This window comes from Miscanthus floridulus, chromosome 5, assembly GCF_019320115.1.
Source record: "Miscanthus floridulus cultivar M001 chromosome 5, ASM1932011v1, whole genome shotgun sequence".
Taxonomy (NCBI): domain Eukaryota; kingdom Viridiplantae; phylum Streptophyta; class Magnoliopsida; order Poales; family Poaceae; genus Miscanthus; species Miscanthus floridulus.
In genome coordinates, this window is record NC_089584.1 from 94,381,662 (window position 1) to 94,393,614 (window position 11,953).

An 11,953-nucleotide genomic window follows, 5' to 3' on the forward strand; every position below is an offset into this window, starting at 1 on the left:
CCACTGACCTCAGAGCCTACTCCGACGCCGATTGGGCAGGCTGCCCTAACACACGACGATCCACATCGGGCTACTGTGTTTTTCTTGGTGAGTGGCATCCAACGGTGTCGCGATCCTGCGCCGAGGCCGAGTACCGGGCAGTGGCCAATGCAACTGCTAAATGTTGTTGGCTTCGCAATCTTCTTCGCACCATCGCGGGACCAAACATGTTGAGTTGGACATTCACTTCGTTAGGGAAAAGGTCACACTTGGTCAGTTCCGGGTTCTGCATATTCCAACTGAACATCAGATTGCCGATGTCATGACCAAAGGACTACCTATGCCGTTGTTCCAAAGTTTCAGAACCAGTCTGTGCATTCGATCCGGTGAAGCTCAGACTGTGGGGGGTGTTAGCAACTAAGTATAGGCTAGGCTTATGCCCTGTTCGCTTGGCTGATAAGCCATGGCTGAAAGTACTGTTGGCTGATTTGTTGTGAGAGAAAAATATTGTCCGTTGGCTGAAAAAGTACGATTTATAAGCCAATCGAACAAGACGAAGGTTACAACTTCTTATATGTATGGAGAGAACTTTTTTTTCCAAATAGTTCCTTCTATTTCTGATCCACCTTAGTTGCTCCGTATGAACTACTGAGTGCTGATCAGTGATCACTCAATTTCCTTGTAAGCTGCTGTCATCTGGTTCCTTGCTGAGCATCAGAGAAAAGTAACTTCATACTAAAAGTACTGGACCAGTTATCTTCTTGCCAGCATTTGCTTGCTAGTTGTTGGTTCCTACTTCTGCATCACGACGGACGGTGGGAACCTAACAAGCATGCAATGCACGTATGCGGTTATCCAGTGTTCCAGGCAACCAAAGCATATCTCTTATTATCAAAGCAGGGGGCTTTGGCCAGCAACCAGCACATCCACGTCGCCCGAAATTCTCCTAGCCGTCCGATCTAGCGGTCGAAGGCCCAGATCTCTTCGATCGGATTTTATCGGAAGCGGCTCCTCCTGATTCTCTTCACCTGCTTTGCCTTCGACTCTGCTTGTTCCTAGCTTCTCTAGCTTCTCGTTCGAATCTGGTCAGCCAAATATATATCCAGTTTCTGCTTCACCTTCCTGAAGCTTCTCAAAATATGCCGTCCCTCTCCTCGCTCGTTCTCTCCCTCGCTCGTCGCCCCGACCGCCGCCACTTCCGCTGGGCCGTGCCCCTACCTTCCTCTCCCTCTCCCTCTTCCTCTCTCTCTCTCTCTCTCTCTCTAGACGTCGCCGCGTGCCGGCCGGCCCTCGGCGCCGCAGAGCCTTGGCGTGCGGCGCGCTCGCGCTGACACGGCACCTCCAGCCTATGGCACACTGCAGCGCGTCGGCCCTGCCGGTGGCCGTCCCTGGCCATGCCTCACCGCGGCCGGCCTGCGCTGGATGTCACGGGAGTGCCAGCCCCCAGTGCCGCCTCCTCACACCGGTCCGCGTTTGCTCCTCTACTTCACGAAACCCTAGCTTGCGATTCTCCATGACTAACATGTCGTGCACCAGATACGCCTCTGCCTGCTGCTACGACGTCTTACCTAGGTGTGCCCAGGCTACACTGTGAGCCGCGCTGAGGGTTGCGCAAGATTTGTGCAGGTAATATTTCTCTATAATATTTTGTTATCCTCTTCCCTTCCTTCTCTCTGGCCTCTGTGTATGCCCAGGACAGAACAGGAGGACGAATAGATCGAGACGGTGGAGCCATGTAGATTTGCTGATGGAGATGATTATACTCATTGAATCCAATTCTTGATTTCCAGGCTTGCCTTGCCTCAACACTGCTATGCCTAGGTATCTGGGTTCCATTTAAAATTTTTTTCCCTGTTTAAATAATTGTTAGGTCCTTCTGTGCCTTTCAGCTGTTCGATGCAATGCCAGAACCAAACAAGATTCCGTTCTTGCTGTCGGCGCTGACCTTCGATTCATCGACGCCAGGTCTTACTCCTCCACATTGCCGGCGCTTGGCTTCGCTTCATCGACGCCACGACCGTTACTCCGTTATTTGTATTTCATCCTCCTGCTGTGTCCTTCGATTCTCTGCTTCCTGTTGGCTTGCCGCGCTACAGCCCCAGGTGATGGCCTTTTAAATTGGAAAGGAGCATTGTCCCTTTCTATAAATCGTACATTCTAGCAGCATGAAAAAGGTTCTCTGTTTCCTAATTTGGTGTCAACTTTTCAGGTTTGGTTTCCTAAGTCATAGGATCATCACCAAGATAATAGAGAAATTGGAAGCTACCTGCTACGTTCTGGCATCATGAAAAAAGGTTAGCCTTGACGCTAATTTTTCGATGGTTGGTGTTTGTGCCTCCGAATGGCAGTGACATAATATATTGTATAGCCAGTATAACATTTGTATTTGAAAGATATATTTTACCCATTGCCCACTAAAAAATGTATAATGCGACGTCTCCTTTTCATTATTCTGGTTGTTTTCCGTGCCTGCACCCCCGGCGCTGCCTCCTCCCGCCGGTCTGCGTCTGCTACTGCTTCCCACGAAACCCTAGCTGGCTGTTCTCCCCCCCCCCCCCCCACACACACACCCCTTTACTGAGCCCAGCGGCTTCTCCAGAGGCAGGCACTCCCTCAGCCTCGCAGGTACTCGGACCTCCTCTAATTTCAGTTTTGATTTCTCTCATTTTCCCTCCAATTTAATTGGTTCAGCCCTCCCCCTGACCTTTACTGAGCCCAGTGACTTCTCCAGACGCAGCCGCTCCCTCAGACTAGCAGGTACTCGGACCTCCTCTAATTTCAGTTTTGATTTCTCTGATTTCCCCTCCAATTTAATTGGTTCATACTCTAGGGTTTCTATGTCCATGCCAGTTTGGTGTGTGTGACATTCAGACTGGCACGGGTCCACATCAGATCAGTTTGGTGGCTTTGAGCGCACTGACCCCTCTACTTGAATGAAGAGCATGCATAGTTAGTTTGCAGGTACTTGCGTTCTTCTCTTCTTGACGTTCATAAACAGATCACTTAGGCATGTTATTCTTAGTCGTTACATTACACAGATGAATTGGAATTGAGATTTCCTTGTGCAGGTTAAACTGGATGGTCCTATCGGCGACAAATAAAATAGATAGAGCTAAAAGGCATCAGGGTATTTTTGTGTTTTCTTTCTAATTCTAATTTTAGTTTTGGATTGAAACTTGATTGCTTTTCTCTATGACAATAACAGAACACCAAACTCTGCAAGGTCAGATATGTCTGCTATTTATTGATTCCAAAATACAAAGTAGAAAACCTTGGAAAACTATGCATGTTGGCCGAAATATGTGGACGCCAAAGCTAAAGATTTTAGATTGGTTATTACATCACCGAGATACAGTGTTGTCGTTCTACTGATCCAAGCATAGATCACTCTTCGTTTTTGAATAGTCTTACCGTATTAAATATAAAAAGAGCTCCAGTCTTTAAGTTTTTGTGCATGACGTATCTACATTAGACTCCTAATATTGTTTCAGTCCAAATATTAAACATATTTTTTACTTACGCCTTAATCGGGTGATTTGCCGGCGCGCGCGATGGCGCGCGTGATGGACTAGTATACATCAATACTAGAGACTAGAGTCTAGAGGCAAGCACAAACATCACAAGTCGACAACAGCCACGAAATTAGCTTGAAACATTACCTTGACAAATATATTAGCCTGCTGAAACAGGTATTACTTCAGATCACATAAACATTATTGAGCATGTAAATATACACATACATGCTTGCATGACGATGACATAGTTCGATCGTCATGGGGGACATCTTATGCGGCCTCTGCGAAGCCAACCTTCAGGTTGCCGTAGTCAAAGACTGTGTGGTAGGCTCCCATGAATACATCGCCCAAGATCCTGTGTCACCAAATTGTCACTTTCAGACTGAGGAACATTAATTCGTTTTTCTTTCAGGATTTTAGAAACAAGGACGATCAGTAAAAACAACAAAGATTGGGGGAGAAATTTCCAGGAAGGATAGAGCGGGGCCATCTTAATTAATGCTTAAAATCTGGAAAAGCTTAACAACTTTGCATTGGTTACATGAGAGATGATGTAAAAACAAGAAAGCTGGATGATGGCTCCCGTATTTATTTTGGATGGGAAAGGCTGTAAGAACCGCAGAAGGAGAATAATTTACCACTTACCAGAGAGGACCACGGGGAGGAGGAATGTCCATAGCTGTAAAACCACTAATGCACTGGGTAGCAGCTCCCTCACCAACCTCAAGGATATACTGAACAACAGAAATGAAAGGAGGAAATTAAATTAGTCTTCTGAAAATCCAAACAGAGTAGCAGAATATAACAATTTGAATGCTGTTGTATTGATACTTGTAGGACCTCCGATCCATGAATAAAGCAAGGCCTCTAGTGTTCTCATTAACTCAAAGGTGATACTTGCAGGATATAGTGGGAAGAAGATATTCTGACAATTGTATATAGTTTTGAGAAATTTACTCAACAAAAATGTATGCTTGCTAAGCTTGATAAGTAATCTGGATGGAATTTCCACACAGAAACAAGGTAACAGCAGCAGCGAAGAAGCAGTACTTGTTCTGGTTTGAGCACAAACTTTCTGCCCCCAATGGTGAAGGCAATGTCAGGCATGGATGCAAGTCGGCTGCAGTCCACAGATGATTCGCCCATAGGGCTAGGAATCCGTTCACATAGCTGCAAAGTTGAACCAGTTTTACAACATTTGAAGAATTAAGCTTGCAACATTAGAAGAATTGTACTAAGTTAAGTTTGATTCTTCCATTTGTATTACAAGCTACGAAACTAACCTGATTAATGTACTGCAACACTAGATCCTGAGTTTGGTTCTGTGCAAGTTGGCTCTGCATCCATACAACAGCTGTTTCACAGGCATTGCACATTGCATCATTGAAGAGACCATTTGATTTCCCAGCTTCATCATCTACCACACTTCGGATACCAGCACTGCATTGTTGGGTACAACCGCACAAAGCATCTATAAGTCACATCTCAGATATCAAGACACAGACACACAATGTGAGAGAGCACACAAATAGATGGAACAGTAAATCCATGCAGTTCACCCTTTCTATGATATTTGATCATCATGCAGCACTCAAATTCAAGTAAATATTACTTTTACCTAACACCATGAGTTCCATCAAAAGTACATAGACCAACCGAAGAACATATTTTTGCTGGCTGTGTCTGCATCATTAGCCGAGAGAAAATTTAGCATCCTTTCAACATGCCTATTTTATGAATAGTAATAATAAAACTATAAAACTATGACACAAGCTTGAGAATTGCATGCTTTATAAATGTGCGAACCTCTGCTAATAGCTGATCTAGGATCTTTTCCCCATATTGAGAAACAACTGTCTTGCATTCTTGGCTGACTATCCCAGCAGCACCGATCTTTTCATTTATCTGAGTAATTATGGCCTGCATATCCACATAATTCACTAAACACAGAGAGATTAAATTTAAAAAAATGCAATGGACCCACTAGGATAGAAATATCAATCATAGTATAGATATTTTACATATTATTGTCGCATTAGCTCATTAGTATGACACTGTAAAAACCGAGAAGCACTAAGTAAAAAAATCAACCTCTTGTACTGTTGCAGTGCACACGTTATGTGCTAAAAAAGCGCCTTTAAGCAGAAAACATAGTAGTCAAACTTCTGCAAATCACTTGGCCACTTTAGCTATCATGGGTCTGTTTGGTTGGGTGGCTAAGCCCCAACCAGGCTCCACGGAGCCACCTTCAGGCTGTTTGGTTGCCTGTTTAGAGGTCCAAGTCAGCCAGGAAGTCACTCACCACCCCTTAGCCAGGCTCCAGAAAAACGCAGGGTGTGGTCATTTTCTGGGAGCCAGGCTTGCCTTAGCACCGGTTCCCGTTCTCCTCACCTCACCCTCACCCGCGACAGAGCAAGTCTACCAGAGGAACTAGGTGTTTCTCATTAAAAAGAAAGTAAACAACCAAATTCGGTTGTAGAGGACTCGGACCTGGGTGGTTGAGATGCACACCTCCCACTCTAACCAGTTGACTAGGCTCACTTCCTTAATATAACAAATGTGAAATCATATTCATTTCCATAGGTATCAGGATTCATTAAATAAAGCAATTATAAGTTAATAGTCCCCCAGGATGAGATGTAATAGACCCGTTTTCCTTTCTAAGAAGTAAGAACAAAACCAAACAAAGTCCACAACACACCTTGGGACCAGCAAGCAACGAAGTTCCAGAATCTGCTATTGCTGCACAGCCAGCAGCACAGAATCCTAATGAAACAGAGAGGCATTACAGATCAAGTAAAAAATTCTGCGTTTAATACAGGTGTATTTTAAATGAAAGCAATGATAAACGCACCTGTGGACTTCCCTCCAATCAGGACATCACCCATATCAAACTGTAGGAAGCAAATGAGAGATCAATTCATGGGTCAAAGTTGTCAGCAAAAAGTATTTCTCTTTCTAGTTAGTTACCAGTGCATGTGTTCAAAGTTTAATAGTTGCACAATAAACTAGAAGCGGATGTTAACCTGCCAGTATCCCTTCCTAGTGACAGGGACATATGTATGATTTCCCTTATGGTGGCTAGGATCAATTCCTCCAAACACAATTTCACCTCCCTGCCCTTCATCAGCATGTCGATTGAACCAGAATGAGAAAACAGAATCATCAACAAGACCTTGGTTAACCATGTTGTACCTACAAATTGGGAGATGTGCAGAATATACAAGATGTAATCATTACCAGATTTTCAATACAATTCGTTAGAAAAAAAGGAGTGACACTATTTGGATCTAATAACCATAAGGTATGCACAAAGGGTGCATTCATATCAACTTAGATATTACCAAACAGACAGACATTACATATATATTTACTTGCTCACCATACAGGTACAGCATTTCCAACTGAGAGTTCCTTGAATCCAAGCCCAAGAATGCCGTCGAATTTTGCAACCATGAAAGTAAGGCTTGGTTCCCTTGTAGCTTCAATAAAATCCTAACAGAACAATGCAACAAAATCAGCATATATTCTAAAAAAGGATGTACATGACCAGATAACATAAAACAAGTGTATACATGGTGACACAAATAAACCTGTTTTTTCACAATAACATCACCAATTTTCACGCTGTCCTGGCTGAAATAGCCAGAAATTGCACCAGTACCATAATGTATTGAAGCAGATTTCCCTGCAAGATGGCGCAGTGATGAATTACAATCGCATTAACCAAACATCTTACTGTGGCTTAATAGCATAAAGCCATGTAATATTTGTTTATCCCTCAAGGATAACTGGAACAAACTTGAGTTGAATCTTTGATGTCCCCGAAAAAGTATGGGCTATTATTTCTCCAACAGCAAATGGACAGCAAGCTGCTTACTGGTGAACAAGGGTGAAGCTAGCATGAAAAATCCATAGTGGTGCACATCATTCACGTACAGATAGTCGAAGTATCCATTTTGAAGGAATATTGCTGATTTTAACCGATTCATGTGGTCAAAATGAGCTACTTAATATTAAATCTTTTTTTCTTGCTTACGCCAGTGGCCAGTGCACCACCCTACCTCCACATTGCGTCGCACCTGCCACCTGCTGGTGAAGTTCATGCCTACTTTGAAACGATACCCGTGTTATGAGTATGGACTCAGAGAGTAGACATTAAATCATACCAAGGCATATAATACCAATTATCTGGAAAGGGGTGTTGGAAGAGTACTTTGGAATGTGACATATATTTAAGAGTTAAATGCACCAGAGATCCATTAACTTGTGAGGAGGTTTCAGTTGGGTCCATCAACTTCCAAAGTGGTTTTTTGGGTCCATAAACTTTTAAAATGGTTCACTGCAGTCCATACCTATTTATTTAACCTTAAATTCAAAACACATTTGTAGAAAACCCCTTCCCACACGCATGCAGGTGCATGCATGGCTCTCTGCGCACGTGCCCTAGGCGGACGTCGCGCTCACCGGCGTAGGGCGGACAAGGCGGACGCGAGGTCGACGCGAGGTCGACGCGAGGCACGTCGCTTCGTCTCCGAGCTCCAAGCAAGATGCAGGAGCGGGGGGCGCGAGCACTGCCGGGCAAGGCAAGGCCGTGGTAGGGCATCCTAGGGGCCAGGGCGGGGACGCGGCAAGGCCGGTGAGGCGCGGCTCTGCTCCGGCCTCCGGGCGGCGCGCGCGCACTACGCATAGGCAGCTACCGGCGCAGGCGGGCCGCGGGCACAAGGCACGGACAGGTCGTGTGCAACCGGTGGCCACGGCGAGCAGATGCTTCGGCAAATCGGCAGGCGGCCGCGGCGGGCAGCTTTGGCGGGCGCCCACGGCAGGCGGCGGGCAAGGGGCAGCCGCAGCGGGCGGTGACCATGGAGCGGCCGCAACGGGCGGCTCCTGCGACCTGCAATGCCTGCACTGCTGCTTCCCTGCTGGTGGCTGCCGTGGGGGACGCCGCCCCCGTGACGGACCGCGCGCTCGCCGTGCTCTGCAACCTCCTGGAGATCCTCCGCGCCGACAAGGGCAAGCAGGTCGCGGACGACGTCTCAGGTGAGGGCGGCCACGCTGGTGTTCCTGCCGTACCTTCTCACTGTGGCGCTGCTCTACTCCGTGTGCGTCTACTTCCTCGTGGGGCTCTGCTCGTCAGCGGGCGCCTTCGCGGCGTTCGTCCTGGTGGTGTGGGCGGTGGTGTTCATGCACTACGTGTCGCCCTACAAGTACGCGCTGGACGTGAGGTTGGCGAGATCCCCGAGCCCCGACGGGATGGCGCTGGCGAGCAGGTTGTTCGACAGGTCGAGAGCCTGCAGCGCACGGAGGCGGGACCACCGCGGCGATATGTCACCGGCGAGCCAGTTCTTGAACAGGAACAGCTTCTCGAGCCGCGCACAGGTACCTCCATGAACTAGTGGCTTACTAGCTTCTAATCTAGTTCGTGCTCGCGGCGGCGGCAACACCCAGACGCGCTGCTGCTCGCCACCAGCAGAAAGAAGACGAACGACATGAGGGTCTCCGCTACCGCCTGTACCCGAGCGCACCACCTCGCTCGTCCCAAGTGCCGCCGTGCCGTGTCTGTTGGGCCGCCCTTGTTGGCCGGAGAAGAAGGCAAGAATGATGGAGCCCAAGACGGAGCGGCGCTCGCTCGTGATGGTGCGGCCAACATGGTGGCCCAGCAGGACCCCAAAGACGCGTCCATGTCCAGCTCGCCATTTCCAGCCTGCAGTGTCCATCCGTCCCTCCGCCGGGAGCTCCAGCATGACGCCCTCCTTGCTGTGCAGAGCGCTGGAGGCCTTGCCGAGCTCGAGCGTGAGCTGGTCCGAGATGAGTGCCAGCTGCAGAGCAGCTTGTTGTCCAGGCGTCTCTTGAGGCTACGGCCCTCGAAGTGTCCAGCCAGAGTCCGCGAGGCGGCGCCGCAGGTGGTGCGGCACACGAAGTCGAGACGGATGACGATGATAGCACAGATGCGGCCGACCATGCACGTGATGCACCCTCCATCTTGCCGAGTTCCCAGGTGGGCCACTGCATCATCTTGGCTGGCATGGGGACGAGGTCGGCGCAGCACGAGATGAGCTCGAAGCAGAGGAACGGGCCCATGGTGGAACGCTCGGAGTCGGCGTCAAGGAGCAGCTCGGCGTGGAAGTGGGCCAGCTCGATGGAATCCCGCACGTACTCGACGGCGTGCTGGGTTGCCTGGTGCGCGGACCGTTTGCGTCCTACAGTGGCGGCGGGGTCGTCGAGGACGGAGGCGGCGCGGGCATGTACGGGTACGTGCCCCCGTAGCAGGAATGGCGAGGAGGCCTCCCCGTGGCAGGCGAGGACGTCCTTCATGATGCGTGCGAACGCGTCTGCGGGGACGGCGCTCGCATCGTTGGTGATGGAGTGGTAGAAGCCCAGCTCTCTCCCGTTGGCGAAGACGACGACGGGGCGTCGACAAGGACGAGCGCAACATCGTCCGGCTGCTGGGGTGGTGCACCGACGGCGAGCACCTCCATGGCGTCGAGGCGGGTCGGCGCGGGGAGACGCGCGAGCCGCGGCCGGACCTCCACGGCGTGGGCGGCTTCGGCCAGCGGGCACCGCGGCCGCGCACTGGCGCGTCACAGCGAGGAGGAAGAGAGGCGGCTGGAGGAGGGCGCTGGGAAGCGAGCTGCCGGTTGGGCCCGCATGGCCACAGCAGCGGCTCGCCAGCGCGCTCGCAGCAGCGACGGCGGGCGCCACGGAGCCGTCCGCGTACGTGACATGGTGCGGGAAGGGGTTTTCTACAAATGTGCTTTGAATTTAAGGTTAAATAAATAGGTATGGACTGCAGTGAACCATTTTAAAAGTTTATGGACCCAAAAAGCCACTTTGGAAGTTGATGGACTCAACTGAAACATACTCACAGTTAATGGATCTCCGGTGCATTTAACTCTATATTTAAATAAGCATACATAATTCTTATATTTCAAAATTTTCAGCTTCTCGATATCGACAAGTAAGTCTTAGTTCTACACAAACACTACGATTTCTAGCTTCCAAAGAAAAAAACATCTAAGCTAATATGTCTTTAAAAAATACTTTATGTACATCAGTATCTAGCTAAAATTTCTGAAGTAGCTGTGCCAAATTAACTGCTCCCATCGTTCTAAATCAAAGTTCATTTTGATTTTGTTCTAAGTCGGACTTCTTTTAACTTTGACCGAGTTCGTAGAAAAATCCACAACATTTAGAACATAAAATTTGTTTCGTTAGATTCTTCATGCAATATATTTTGATAGAGAATTTATTTGAAAACGTGGAGACATCAATTTATTTTTCTAAAAACATGGTAAAAGTAGACAAGTTTGACTTAGAACAAAGCCTAATGAACTCTAATTTGGAACAGAGTAGTACTCAAAACAGCCACTAAATCTACATGAGGCATTGAAAGAGTATTGATAGATCATATAAATATTAGAAATACACAGTAATCTCCACGAAGCACAAGGAAGGCCGAAATCACAAACCATTCTTCTTATAGGTGTTCGACTGGCTGGCCTTATACCTCGCATGGAAGTAGCAAGCGATCTGCAGCAAAAAAAACCAAAAGGCACTCTTCAGTTCAGAGCCACACACACAACTACACAGTTAGTAAAACAGTCTCAACCACAGAACCCAACACCGTGCACGATGCACACCGAGAAATAGCACTTGGAGGAGGGCACCCAGAGGTTGGAGCTGCCGGTGTCGAAGATGACGGTGAACTTCTGCAGCGGCGTGCCGATGCCGACCTCGCCGTAGTACTGCGCGTTGAGGTAGTTCTTCAGCGCCACGATGTCCCCCTCCGCCTCCGCCTCAGCTTTCTCCGAGGCCACCGCGGCGGCGTTGCTGCCGAGGAAGACACGGCGCCGCTCGTCATGGAACTGGAGGCGGCCGTTTTTGTCGGCGGGCCGCTTCTTCAGCGGGATGCGGACCAAGCCCTCTGCAGGTGTGGGGAGGAGAGCCTGCATCAGCGCGGCGGAGAGGAGGAGGAGGAGGAGCGCGACGCGGCCGGTTCCCATGGCTGCACGGCGAGCCGCCAATCGGAAGACGAATTAAGATGAGGAAGCGATTAATGCAAAATTGATGATCAAGGCGAAAGCGAGTCGGGAGGGTTTAGGAAAAATCTCAAGAGACGATCGAACCGATCACCAGTTTGGGCAGATTTTTGGATACTGGATCACTAACAAAAAAAACAGAAACACCAAAGCTAAACTGCGAGAGAAGCGAACTGAAAATGGCGGAATTGCGGTTCGGTTTGATTGAATCCAACGCCGCCGCAAAACCCACCAAAACTGACCGAGATCGATAGCACGAGTGCTAAAGTCTGTTCGATTCGAATCACCCTGCGATTCCGTGAAGCCCAACCCAAATTCCGAAGCGAAGAACTCTGCACTCACCTGAGCAGGAGCAACCACCCACCTCCCGTGCTGGCGTGCTGCACTGCTCGTGCTCGGTGGGGGCTCGAAGGAACGGGG

The 11,953-nt window shown here is 48.8% G+C and overlaps 1 protein-coding gene across 2 annotated transcripts; it reads right to left on the minus strand.

Annotated features, from left to right (window-relative positions):
* Positions 1 to 558: 558 nt before the first annotated feature.
* On the minus strand, positions 559 to 11,953 carry LOC136452643 (aspartic proteinase oryzasin-1-like). Of its 2 annotated transcripts, XM_066453242.1 has the most exons (15): positions 11,876 to 11,953; positions 11,135 to 11,499; positions 10,964 to 11,024; positions 7,088 to 7,182; positions 6,877 to 6,989; positions 6,521 to 6,689; positions 6,349 to 6,388; positions 6,196 to 6,260; positions 5,301 to 5,414; positions 5,113 to 5,177; positions 4,778 to 4,934; positions 4,545 to 4,664; positions 4,140 to 4,228; positions 3,720 to 3,849; positions 559 to 802 (listed from the first exon to the last, which is right to left on the minus strand). In XM_066453242.1, the coding sequence occupies exons 2-14, from the start codon at positions 11,495 to 11,497 to the stop codon at positions 3,765 to 3,767; spliced, it is 1,536 nt and encodes a 511-aa protein (XP_066309339.1). In that variant the 5' UTR covers positions 11,498 to 11,499; positions 11,876 to 11,953; the 3' UTR covers positions 559 to 802; positions 3,720 to 3,764. The 2 variants fall into 2 exon arrangements, with proteins under 2 accessions (XP_066309339.1, XP_066309338.1); XM_066453241.1 differs by lacking the exon at positions 559 to 802 and having other exon boundaries at positions 3,622 to 3,849.